The sequence below is a fragment of the Bos indicus x Bos taurus genome, chromosome 18 (genome assembly GCF_003369695.1).
Source record: "Bos indicus x Bos taurus breed Angus x Brahman F1 hybrid chromosome 18, Bos_hybrid_MaternalHap_v2.0, whole genome shotgun sequence".
NCBI lineage: Eukaryota > Metazoa > Chordata > Mammalia > Artiodactyla > Bovidae > Bos > Bos indicus x Bos taurus.
In genome coordinates, this window is record NC_040093.1 from 11,053,797 (window position 1) to 11,067,231 (window position 13,435).

The 13,435-nt window shown below is 42.0% G+C and overlaps 1 protein-coding gene across 2 annotated transcripts in view; it reads left to right on the top strand.

Moving 5' to 3' along the window:
• Nucleotides 1–13,435, top strand: part of LOC113876272 (bile salt sulfotransferase-like) — a 28,475-nt gene that overhangs the window by 8,959 nt on the left and 6,081 nt on the right. Inside the window, exons 1-4 of one of the 2 annotated variants that reach the window (XM_027515314.1) lie at nt 1,514–2,174; nt 5,188–5,396; nt 5,919–6,045; nt 8,586–8,680. In XM_027515314.1, coding sequence (XP_027371115.1) covers nt 2,039–2,174; nt 5,188–5,396; nt 5,919–6,045; nt 8,586–8,680 — 567 coding nt within the window. In that variant the 5' untranslated portion in view covers nt 1,514–2,038. Of the gene's footprint in view, nt 1–1,513; nt 2,175–5,187; nt 5,397–5,918; nt 6,046–8,585; nt 8,681–13,435 lie in introns of those variants that run through there. The other variant, XM_027515315.1, reaches the window with a different exon arrangement.

A 13,435-nucleotide genomic window follows, 5' to 3' on the forward strand; every position in this document is an offset into this window, starting at 1 on the left:
CTGAGTTTTCCAAATTTGCTGGCATATTGAGTGCAGCACTTTCACAGCATCGTCTTTCAGGATTTGAAATAGCTCAACTGGAATTCTATCACCTCCACTAGCTTTGTTCGTAGTGATGCTTTCTAAGGCCCACTTGACTTCATATTCCAGGATGTCTGGCTCTAGGTGAGTGATCACACCATTGTGATTATCTTGGTCGTGAAGATCTTTTTTGTACAGTTCTTCTGTGTATTCTTGCCACCTCTTCTTAATATCTTCTGCTTCTGTTAGGTCCATACCATTTCTGTCCTTTATCGAGCATATCTTTGCATGAAATCTTCCCTTGGTATCTTTAATTTCCTTGAAGAGATCTCTAGTCCTTCCCATTCTGTTGTTTTCCTCTATTTCTTTGCATTGATCGCTGAGGAAGGCTTTCTTATCTCTCCTTGCTATTCTTTGGAACTCTGCATTCAGATGCTTATATCTTTTCTTTTCTCCTTTGCTTTTGCCTTCTCTTCTTTTCACAGCTACTTGTAAGGCCTCCTCAGACAGCCATTTTTCTTTTTTGCATTTCTTTTCCATGGGGATGGTCTTGATCCCTGTCTCCTGTACAATGTCACGAACCTCCGTCCATAGTTCATCAGGCACTCTATCTATCAGATCTAGCCCATTAAATCTATTTCTCACTTCCACTGTATAATCATAAAGCTAACAAACATTACTTCTGCCAGGTCATCAAAATCAACATCTAAAATGAGATGTCAGTGAAAGTGAAAGTCACTCAGCCCTGGCTGACTCTTTTGACCCCATGGAGTATAGAGTCCATGGAATTCTCCAGGCCAGAATACTGGAGTGGGTAGCCATTCACTTTTTCAGCGGATCTTCCCAACCCAGGGATCAAACCAAGGTCTCCTGCATTGCAGGTGGATTCTTTATCAACTGAGCTATGAGGGAAAGCCCCATGTGGCTCAGCTGGTAAAGCTCAACCTGCAACGTGGGGACCTGGGTTTGGTCCCTGGGTTGGGAAGATCCCCTGGAGAAGGGGAAAGCTACCCACTCCAGTATTCTGGTCTAGAGAATTCTATGGGATCCCAAAGAGTCGAATATGACTGAGATGTCAGGTTGATAGTAAATACCCTCTAAATGTTGTGACTGTACTAGTATTTTACCTCCATGATCTTCTCTCCAAAACCCAGAAACCCAGTCTATTTGGAGAAAAACATCGGGCACACCCAAAGAGAGCAACCTTCCCCAAAATCCCTGACCAGTAATCCTCAAAACTGTCAAAGTCATCAAAGACAAGGAAAGTCTGAGAAACTGTCGCAGCCAAGAGAGACCTAAGGAGACATGAAGACCCAATGTAATGTAGCATCTGGGATGGGATCTTGGACCAGAGAAAGGATATTATGTAAAAACTAAGGAAGTCCTAATAATGTATGGACTATGAGAAGTCTTTACACTATCTTTACAATTTTCCTATACATCTAAAAGTGTTGAAAAAATATAACAAACCTTATTTAAAATATTTTTTTAGGATTCCCCTGGTGGTCCAGTGGTTAGGATTCTGCCTGCCAATGCAAGGGACTCAGGTTCGATACCCAGTCCGGAAAGTTTCCACGTGCCAATGCACAACTCAGCCCCTGTGCTATATATTCAGCCCAGCTGCCTAGATCCCCACCTTGGCAAAAAGAGAGTAACCTCTGCTTGCTGCAGCTAGGAAAAGCCCACACACACCAATGAAGACCTGGTGCAGCTAATAAATAATAAACTTAAAGATATACATTTTTAATCCACCACATGTCTACATCCTCCATCTTGTTACTAAACTCCCGGTTCCCTCCCATGAAGTCAAACTCAGGTCACACCAGAATGTTCTCTGAATGACTTCACGATTGCCCAATATTATCAATCTTGTGACCCTCTCTTTTTATGGACAGGAACACTCATCAACGACCTGGGAGAGATTAATGATTGTTCGATGTTGACTATAAAATGGATCTCCCAATCCAACAGTGACTATGGCTAAAAGGCTCACAAGAGGTAGAAAGAGCTCATCATTATGACAGGAAAGTGTGTGTGGTTTGAAGGGATACCCTTCCCAAGCCTGGATTACTCACCTGAACTCCTGAGAGAGGTGCAGGAGAGTTTCCTTGTTAAAGACAAAGATGTCTTACTGCTGACTTTCCCCAAATCAGGTAAGGAAGCAGGATCAGATACTGACAGGCTGTGGCTGTGGCCCTCATTCATTCAGTAGACAGGTGGAATGCTTTCTGTATGCCGACAATGCATTAGGGGAATAGAAATGTGCACTGATACCGCTGATGTCCAGAGAAAAGGGTTGAGCCAGGCAGTCACACAGTCAGCTGAGTGCTCAGAGAGGGTAATCAAAGGCATCGGAGGAAACCATGGGAATGAAGCCCAAGGCAGATTCAGCTGTTTGTAGAGAGGAATGGAAGAAGATGGAGAGTGAAGTCTGTAGAGGAAACGGGCTGCTGTTGTTTAGTCACTCAGTCCTGTCCGACTTTTGTGAAACCTCATGAACCATAGCCCACCAGGCTCCTCTGTCCATGGGATTCTCCAGGTAAGAATACTGGAGAGGCTGCCATCTCCTTCTCCAGGGGATCTTCCTGACCCAGGGATTGAATCCTAATCTCTTCTCTCTCCTGCGTTGGCAGGTGGATTCTTTACCACTGAGCCACCGGGGAAGCCCTAAAAGTAGTGGAAGGAGGTAATTCTGTGAGATGTATATGTTAATTAGCTTGACAGGGGTAGTCTTTTCACAATGTGACATGTAACAAATGAACATGTACACCTTAAATACACACATTCTTTTTTTAATAGAATTTTGCTTTTTGCTTTTATCATTATGATTTATTTTGGACTGTGTTAGGTCTTCACTGCGTGCGTGGGCCTTCTCCAGTTGCAGTGTAAGGGCTTCTCTAGAGGTAACTTCTCTTGTTGTGGAGCCGGGGTTCTAGGGCTTCAGTAGTTCAGTGACTCATGGCTCAGTAGTTATGGTACATGGGTTTAGTTGCCCCACTGCCTGTGGGATCTTCCCGGGTCAGAGATTGAACCCATGTCTCCTGCATTGGCGGGCAGATTCTTTACCACTGAGACCCCAGAGATGCCCTATTTCTGCTTTATATGAAAGAGACAATAAGCTCCCTGCTAGCAGAAACAAGTCTTATCCAGTTACTTGTATAATATAATGGAGCAATGGAGAGTTTAGTCTTGCCATGTTGACCCCACTGTTTTTGAACTGAGGGTGTTAAACATATACATCCTTAACTTGTTAGTTAAGTCAATAAAACAAGGTGGGAGGGCTGGGGTGGGGAATAAAACATAACTACCACAGCCAAACAGCAAGGTAGAAGAAATGACACTAAATTGAGATCAGAAAGAGTGAACGCAGGGCTTCGCTGTTTGATCCCTGGTCAGGGAAGATTCCACATCCTGTGGTGCAACTCAGCCTGTACACCGCAGCTACTGAGCCGTGCTCTAGGACCCACAAGCCACAACTGCTGAAGCCCATGTGCCCAGAGCCTGTGCTTCACAAGAAAAGAAGCCACTGCAATGAGAAGGCTTCTCAGTAGCCCCTGCTCACTGCAACTAGAGGAAGTCCGAGTGCAACAATGAAAACAGCACAGGTGTTAATGATAAAATAAATGAATCTTTTTTTAGAAAAAGGAAAGAATTAGCAGCAGGAAAATAAAATGTTTTTTTTTTTACAGAGTGAATGTGAAATTATTTCATGAAAAGAGATATTTTCCAGGACTTCCCTGATGGTCCAGTGGGTAACAATCTGCCTGCCAATGCAGGGGACATGGGTTCAACCCCTGGTCCAGGAAGATCCTCCATGCTGTGGAGCAATTATGCCCATGTGTGACAACCACCGTAGCCTGCCGGCTCTAGAGCCCGTGCTCTGCAACAGGAGAAGTCACTGCAATGAGAAGCCTGAGCATCACAACTAGAGAGTTGCCCCCTGCTCACTCCAGCTGGAGAAAGCCCAAGTACAGCAAGACCCAGCCAAAAATAAATGCATAAATAAATATAACTTTTCAGAAAGGAGAGATTTTCCAGTAAAGGTATCAGCATATCAGCATGGATAGTAATCAGGAATTGGAAAAGAACTTGACAAATCCACTGAACTGAAAGGATGTGGATCATATATCTAAGAGTGGCAGGGTCATAGATGGACTGTGATTGGGCAAGAAGCAAGGCTGAAGTCATTGGAAGTGCTGTGGTCATGATGAGCCAAGGGCACTAGGAAGCTGTTCAAAGACCAAGAGCAACAGGAACAAGTTCAAGGGGTTTAAGCAAATAGCCAAAGCATAGAAGCAACCCAAAGGTCCATTGACAGATGAATGGGTAAACAAAATTTATTATCCACATATTGAGAATATTATTCAGCCTTAGAAAGGAATGGAGCTCTGACACTTGCTACAACATGGATAAACTATGAAGACATAGTATGTATGGAGTGAAGTGAAAGAGTTAGTTGTTCAGTTGTGTCTGACTCTTCATGATCCCAGAAACTGTAGCCCTCCAGGCTTCCCTGTCCATGGGTTTCTCCAAGCAAGAACACTGGAGTCTGTAGCCATTTCCTTCTCCAGGGGATCTTCTGACCCAGGGATCAAACCCGGGTCTTCCGCATTGCAGGCAGATTTTTTATCATCTGAGCCACCAAGCTCTGCATGGTATGTATGACTCTACTTAAATGAGGTATCAGAAAGAGAAAGTAGAATGGTTGCCAGGGACTGGGAGGAGAAGAAAATGAGAAGTTGTTACTTCATGGGCAAGAGGTTCAGCTGTGCAAGATGGAAAAGTTCTGCAGATTGTTTGCATAACCATGTAAATATACTTAACCCTACAGAGCTGTACAGGCGTGCCTGGTGGCTCAGTGGTAAAGAGTCCGCCTGCCTATGCAGGAGACATGCGTACCATCCCTGGGTCGGGAAGATCCCCTGGAGAGGGAAATGGCAACCCACTCCGGTATTCTTGCCTGGGAAATCCCATGGACAGAGGAGCCTGGAGGGCTACAGTCCATGGGGTTGCAAAAAGAGTTGGACATGACTGAGTGACTAAACAACAACTCAACTGTACATTTAAAGATGGTTAAGATGGCACCTTTTATGATCTGTATACATTATAAAAATCTTTATAAGTCAGATTAAAATGATTGATCATAGTTTTCCTTTCTTTATCTAGGAACGAACTGGTTGATTGAAACTGTCTGCCTAATTTACTCCAAGGGGGATCCCAAGTGGGTCCAATCTGAGCCCATTTGGGACCGCTCCCCCTGGGTAGAGACTAAGCATGGGTATGAATTACTAAAGGAGAAGGAAGGCCCACGTCTCATCAGTTCTCACCTTCCCATCCAACTCTTCCCCAAGTCTTTCTTCAAATCCAAGGCCAAGGTCAGTGTACAGCGGTCAAGACAGTCTTCATCAGGGCTTCCCTGATGGGCCAGTGGTGGTGCTCTGTTGCTTAAGTCATGTTCTTAAGTCATGTTCATGACTCTTTTTGACCCCATGGACTGTAACCCACCAGGCTCTGCTTTCCATGAGATTTTCTAGGCAAGAATACTGGAGTGGGTTGCCATGCCCTACTCCAGGGGATCTTCCCAACCCAGGGATTAAACCCACATCTCTGGCTTCTCTTGCATTGACAGGCAGATTCTTTAGTCTATAGTATCCCAAAGGGAAAGAACAATGCTTTCCTCTTCCTTAGTTAGGGCCTTACTATTGGTCCAGTGACTAGTTCACAGGAACTTTAAAATACATATTTGATTAATGAATATAATAACTAGTTTATTAAAACAATCCATGATATTTAAAGGGCACTTTCTAGGAACTGTTTTTTTTTTCCCCATTTTTATGATGATTAAGAAGGTTAGAAAATGACTATTGATTTTTTATGATCCAATTTTTCTCTTTAAGATGATCTACCTCATCAGAAATCCCAGAGATGTTTTAGTGTCTGGTTATTTTTTCTGGAGGAGTGCAAAATTTGTTAAGAGACCACAGTCACTGGAACAATACTTTGAATGGTTCGTCGAAGGAAATGGTGAGTGAATGTAAAATATGAAAGCTTGGAGTTGTCAGAGTCCTTCATCAGACCTCTTTTTATTTTTTTACCCAACTTGATGTCTCTACATCTAACCAATGCATGAGTATAGGGTTCCATCACCACTGGAACCCAAATTTTCTAAATCCATATACTATCTTGTAAAGCAGAAGAACTTCAACCAGCCCTTTTGTTTGCCCCATCAGAAACTATCCTAGCTATCTTCTAAATCTCCATGACCTAATACTAACAGAAAGCATTCACATTCTTCTCCTGTACTCTCCTAAATTTGTGAAAGTCAGGAGACTTTCTGAAAGACAGCTTTCATTGGCTTCCCGGACAATACAATCCTGACTTTCCACCATTTATGGGTGCATCTCTCGAAAAGTCCCTTCATTCTCTTGTCCTCTGTGTCTAAAAACTGTATGCATTACGCCAGGACCTTTATGGGCTTCCCAGGGTGCTCAGTGGGTAAAGAATCTGGCTGTAGTACAGGAGATGCAGGAGATACAGGTTCTGTCCCTGGGTCGGGAAGATCTCCCGGAGGAGGGCATGACAACCCACTCCAGTATTCTTGCCAGGAAAATCCCATAGAGAGGAGCCTGGAACGCTCCAGTCACTGGGATCGCAGAGAGTCAGACACAACTGTAGTGACTTAGCACGCATTCACTCAGGACCTCTATTTTTTTTAATTATTCATTTATCTGGCTGCATCAGGTCTTAGATGTGGAAGGTGAATTCTTCCATCTTAGTTGTGGCTTGGGGGTTCTTTCATTGCAGCATGTGGGATCTAGTTCCCTGACCAGGGGTAGAACCCTGGCCCCCTGAACTGGAGCACAGAGTCTTAACCACTGGACCACCAGGGAAACCTCTCTATACTTTTAATTATGCAAAACATCTAAGCATTCTCAGATACTTGAAATGTTGCAGTTTTTCTCAAAACTATGTGATGAATCTAGTATCTCACCTATGATACATCTCCCGGTTTCAGAACTGTTTCTTTAGTAGCCCATGGACATCTTCACTGGAGAGGGCCATTGTTGTTTAGTCGTTCAGTTGTGTCTGATCCTTTTCATAAACTATACAAAATAGCGTCTCTCCCATCTCTATAGTTTCATCTTTCCCCCACCTTTGCAGTCATCACCAGTGAATATGTATTCTATTTGTTTGTTTCTGCCACATGTATCTCCACTAAAATGCAATATCTTTGAGTTTTTCCTTGTTGACTCCAGGCCCTAGGGTGGTGCTTGCCACTTGTGTGTGAGTGCTCAGTCAATCAATCATCTCTGACTCATTGCAACTCCCTGGACTGTAGCCCACCAGACTCCTCTGTCCATGGAATTGTCCAAGAATATCGGAGTGGGTTACTATTCCCTCCTCCAGGGGGTTTTCCTGACCCAGGGATGGAACGCACATCTCTAGCCCTCTTGCATTGGCAGGCAGATTCTTTACCACTACTGCCACCTGGGAAGCCCCATTATCATCAGTGTGAGATGACAAATAAACAATCAAATACAACATGAAATAAAGCAAAGAGATCGTAGTAATGTCATTCAGAGATCTATTAATGTCACTCTTTGATGCTCACAGAGGGCATCCTGCCATCAGTGGACATGCACTCTGCTCCCTGTCTGCCAACATTCTGCCATAACTCAACATCTTTTCTGCTTCTTGGGCAGCTGGGGACACACTGGTCACCAAGACAGTTGATGGTGCTGCTGTCGACACAGGAGAATCCAGTGATGTCCTTGGTCTATGGGAGTAATGCCACAGACTCTTTATTGTCCTCATCTGCATGCTCTTCAGCCCTTCCAGGCTATGACACAATCATCACTTCTATATTGAATAGTTCAGGTTCCCTCACTTTTTTTTTTTGCCCTCAACACTAAAGTCCAATCTTCAAACACTGGAAGTCATAGTTTTTATTGAGCTGATCCTGAGTGAACTCCTGAAGCAAATCTCCTGATTTGCTTCAGGCTACTCTTTCAGTAAAAGAGCAACAAGACTTCCCTGGTGGTCCAGTGGTTCAGAATCTGCCTGCCAAGGCGGGTGACATGGGTTTGATCCATGGTCTGGGAAAATCCCACATGCCATGGGCCAACTAGGTGGGTGCACTGGAACTACTGAAGCCAGTATTCCCTTCCTGATTTGGTCTCCCAGGGAATCATAATTCCAACAGCAACAATGAAGGGAAGATGACAGGGAGAGGGAGGAAAAACAAGTGTTGTGAGAATGTACCTAACAAGCAAAAATATCTAAATGCTGAACAGATAAGAGGGGAAAAAAATGCCTTGTCTCAGACCACATGGTTCACTGGACACGATCTCCTTACAGACCCTTGAAAACTGTATACAAAACCTGCTGCAAAGGCATTAGGCTTGTTAAAGGGCAAATGCGTGGTGTTGGATACCAGTTATAGCAAATGTAGATGTGCCTGGCACTGTGCTAGTCACTGTGCCCACAGAGTGAACATAGTGTATGGATCCCTGCTTTCATTCCGTGCGTCATCCACTCACTCTTTCTGCCTCCCCTCCATGCAGTGGTATTTGGATCGTGGTTTGACCACGCTCGGGGCTGGATGTCCATGAGAGACAAGGAGAACTTCCTGATACTGAGCTATGAAGAGATGAAATGGGTAACTATTGCTCTTAGAGTCAACACACTCTCTCTCACCACCATCTGCACTCCCCCCACCTTCCCTCCATTCCCATGTCTCCCTTTCACCTTCTCAAAGTTTAGCCTGTAGTCAATAGGAGTGAGAATAGCAACCCGGTCTTCATTGCCTTATTTCTGGTTGACACTTCAAAGCTCCGAGCTCTATTTCTTCACGTGTTTTTCTTTGTTTCACCATAAGCGGAAGGGCTTTTTTACAAAAGGATTTTATTTATGTATTGGCTGTGCTGGGTCTTCACGGCTGTCCTCAGGCTTTCTCTAGCTGTGATGAGCCAAGGATACTCTTGTTGCAGTGCCCGGATTCTAGAGCACAGGCTCAAAAGTGATGCCACACGGGCTGAGTTGCTCCAAGGCAGGTGGGATCTTCCCAGACCAGGGATCGAACCCATGTTTCCTAAACTGACAGGCAGAATCTTTAACACTGAGCCACCAGGGGAGCCCCTTTGTTTTCTTTTTGTTAGGATTTTTGTTCTCTTTTTGTTAGGATTTTTGTTCTGTTCTGTCCGTGTTGTTCTTGTTGTTGTTGTTGTTATTTTTACAGGTGTGTGGCTTCTTTTATTTAATTTGTTTATTTTAATTGGAAGCTAATTATCTTACAATAGTGTAGTGGTTTTTGCCATACATTAACATGAATCAGCCATGGGTGTACACGTGTTCCCCATCTTGAACCCCCCTCCCACCTCCCTCCCCATCCCATCCCTCAGGGTCATCCCAGTGCACCTGCCCTGAGCACCCTGTTTCATGCATTGAACCTGGACTGGTGACCTATTTCACAAATGTAATATATGTTTCAATGCTATTCTCTCAAATCATCCCACCCTGGTCTTCTCCCACAGAGTCCAAAAGTCTGTTCTTTACATCTGTGTCTCTTTTGCTGTCTCGCATATAGGGTCATCGTTACCATCTTTCTAAATTCCATATATATGCATTAATATACTGTATTGGTGTTTTTCCTTCTGACTTATTTCACTCTGTATAATAGACTCCAGTTTAATCCACCTCATTAGAACTGATTCAAATGCATTCTTTTTAATAGCTGAGTAATATTCCATTGTGTATATGTACCACAGCTTTCATATCCATTCACCTGCCGATCGACGTCTAGGTTGCTTAACATTAGGGTACATGTGTCTCTTTCAATTCTGGTTTCCTCGGTGTGTACGCCCAGCAGTGGGATTGCTGGGTCATGTGCAAGTTCTATTTCCAGTTTTTTAAAGAATCGCCATAGTGGCTATACTAGTTTGCATTCCCACCAACAGTGTAAGACTGTTCCCTTTTCTCCACACCCTCTCCAGCATTTATTGTTTGTAGACTTTTTTATATCAGCCTTCTGACCAGCGTGAGATGGTACTTAATGTAGCTTTAATTTGCATTTCTCTGATAATGAGTGATATTGAGCATCTTTTTAGGTGTTTGTTAGCCATCTGTATGTCTTCTTTGGAGAAATGTCTGTTTAGTTCTTTGGCCCGTTTTTGATTGGGTCATTTATTTTTCTGGAATTGAGCTGCATGAGCTGCTTGTATATTTTTGAGATTAATTCTTTGTCAGTTGCTTCATTTGGTATTATTTTCTCTCATTCTGAAGGCTGTCTTTTCACCTTGCTTATAGTTTCCTTCATTGTGCAAAAGCTTTTAAGTTTAATTAGGTCCCATTTGTTTATTTTTGCTTTTATTTCCATTACTCTGGGAGGTGGGTCATAGAGGATCCTGCTGTGATTTATGTCAGAGAGTGCTTTGCCTATGTTTTCCTCTAGCAGTTTTATAGTTTCTGGCCTTCCATTTAGATCTTTGATCCATTCTTAGTTTATTTTTGTGTATGGTATTAAAAAGAGTTCTAGTTTCATTCTTTTACAAGTGGTTGACCAGTTGTCCCAGCATCAGTTGTTAAAGAGATTGTCTTTTCTCTATTGTATATTCTTGACTCCTTTGTCAAAGATAAGGTGTCCATAGGTATGTGGATTTATCTTTGGGCTTTCTATTTTGTTCCATCGATCTATATTTCTGTCTTTGTGCCAGTACCATACTGTCTTGATGATGGTAGCTTTGTAAGTATAGTCTGAAGTCAGGCAGGTTGATTCCTCCAGTTCCATTCTTCTTTCTCAAGATTGCTTTGGCTATTCGAGGTTTTTTGTATTTCCATACAAATCGTGAAATTATTTGTTCTAGTTCTCTGAAAAATACCATTGGTAGCTTCATAGGGATTGCATTGAATCTATAGATTGCTTTGGGTAGTATACTCATTTTCACTGTATTGATTCTTCCAATCCATGGACATGGTATATTTCTCCATCTATTTGTGTCATCTTTGATTTCTTTCATCAGTGTCTTATAGTTTTCTATATATAGGTCTTTTGTTTCTTTAGGTAGCTTTATTCCTAAGTATTTTATTCTTTTCATCACAATGGTGAATGGAATTGTTTCCTTAATTTCTCTTTCTGTTTTCTCATTGTTAGTGTATAGGAATGCAAGGGATTTCTGTGTGTGAATTTTATATCCTGCAACTTTACTATACTCATTGATTAGCTCTAGTAATTTTCTCTTGCCTGGAAAATCCCATGGACAGAGGAGCCTGGTAGGCTGCAGTCCATGGGGTCGCTAAGAGTCAGACATGACTGAGCGACTTCACTTTCACTTTTCACCTTCATGCATTGGAGAAGGAAATGGCAACCCACTCCAGTGTTCTTGCCTGGAGAATCCCAGGGACGGGGGAGCCTGGTGAGCTGCCATCTATGGGGTCACACAGAGTCAGATACGACTGAAGAGACTTAGCAGCAGCAGCAGCAGTAAGTTTCTGGTGGTATCTTTGGGGTTTTCTATGTAGAGGATCATGTCATCTGCAAACAGTGAGAGTTTTACTTCTTCTTTTCCAATCTGGATTCCTTTTATTTATTTTTCTTTTCTGATTGCTGTGGCTAAAACTTCCAAAACTATGTTGAATAGTAGTGGTGAGAGTGGGCACCCTTATCTTGTTCCTGACTTAGGGGAAATGCTTTCAGTTTTTCACCATTGAGGATAATGTTTGCTGTGGGTTTATCATATATGGCTTTTATTATGTTGAAGTATGTTCCCTCTATGCCTGCTTCCTGGAGGGTTTTATCATAAATGGATATTGAATTTTGTCAAAGGCTTTCTCTGCATCTATTGAGATAATCACGTAGTTTTTATCTTTCAACTTGTTAATGTGGTGTATCACATTGATTGATTTGTGAATATTGAGGAATCCTTGCATCCCTGGGGTAAAGCCCACTTGGTCATGATGTATGATCTTTTTAACATGTTGTTGGATTCTGTTTGCTACAATTTTGTTAAGGATTTTTGCATCTATGTTCATCGGTGGTATTGGCCTGTAGTTTTCTTTTTTTGTGGCGTCTTTGTCTGGTTTTGGTACTAGGGTGATGGTGCCCTCATAGAAAGAGTTTGGCAGTTTACCTTCCTTTGCAATTTTCTGGAAGAGATTGACTACGATAGGTGTTAGCTCTTCTCTAAATTTTTGGTAGAATTCACCTGTGGAGCCATCTGGCCCTAGGCTTTGTTTATTGAAAGATTTTTGATTACAGTTTCAATTTCCATGCTTGTAATGGGTCTGTTAAGATTTTCTATTTTTTCCTGGTTCAGTTTCGGAAGGAATTTGTCCATTTCTTCCAAGTTGTCCATTTTATTGACATATAGTTGCTAACAGTAGTCTCTTATGATCCTTTGTATTTCTTTGTTGTCTGTTGTGATTTCTCCATTTTCATTTCTAATTTTGTTGATTTTATTCTTCTCCCTTTTTTTTCTTGATGAGTCTGGCTAATAGTTTGTCTACTATATTTATCTTCTCAAAGAACCAGCTTTTAGTTTTGTTGATTTTTGCTATAGTCCCCTTTGTTTCTTTTTCACTTATTTCTGCTCTCATTTTTAGGATTTTTCTCCTTCTACTAACCCTGGGCTTCTTTATTTCTTCTTTATCTAGTTGCTTTAGGTGTAAAGTTAGGTTATTTATTTGATTTTTCTCTTGTTTCTTGAGGTAAGCTTGTATTGCTATGAACCTTCACCTTAGCACTGTTTTTACAGTGTACCATAGGTTTTGGGTTGTCATGTTTTCAGTTTCATTCATTTATATGCATATTTTGATTTCTTTTTTGATTTCTTCTGTGATTTGTTGGTTATTCAGAAGCATGTTGTTTAGCCTCCATATGTTTGTATTTTCAGTAGTTTCTTTCCTGTAATTGATGTCTAATCTTACAGCATCGGGATCAGAAAAGATGCTTGAAATGATTTCAATTTTTTTGACTTTACCAAGGCTATATTTATGGCCAGGATGTGATCTATCCTCAAGAATGTTCCATGTGCACTTGAGGTAAAGGTAAAAATTCATTATTTTGGGGTGAGACGTCCTAGATTTCAATTAGGTCTAACTGGTCTATTGTATCATTTAAAGTTTGTGTTTATAAACCTTTTCTGTGTTTGCTGTCTAGAGAAGATCCTTTAGTATTTATTGAAGAGCTGGTTTGGTGGTGCTGAATTCTCTCAGCTTTTGCTTGTCTGTAAAGCTTTTGATTTCTCCTTCATATTTGAATGAGATCCTTGCTAGGTATAGTAATCTGGGTTGTAGGTTTTTCTCTTTCATCACTTTAAGCATGTCCTGCCAGTCCCTTCTGGCCTGAAGGGTTTCTATTGAAAGATGAGCTATTATCCTTATAGAAATCCCCTTGGGTGCTATTTGTTGCTTTACCCTT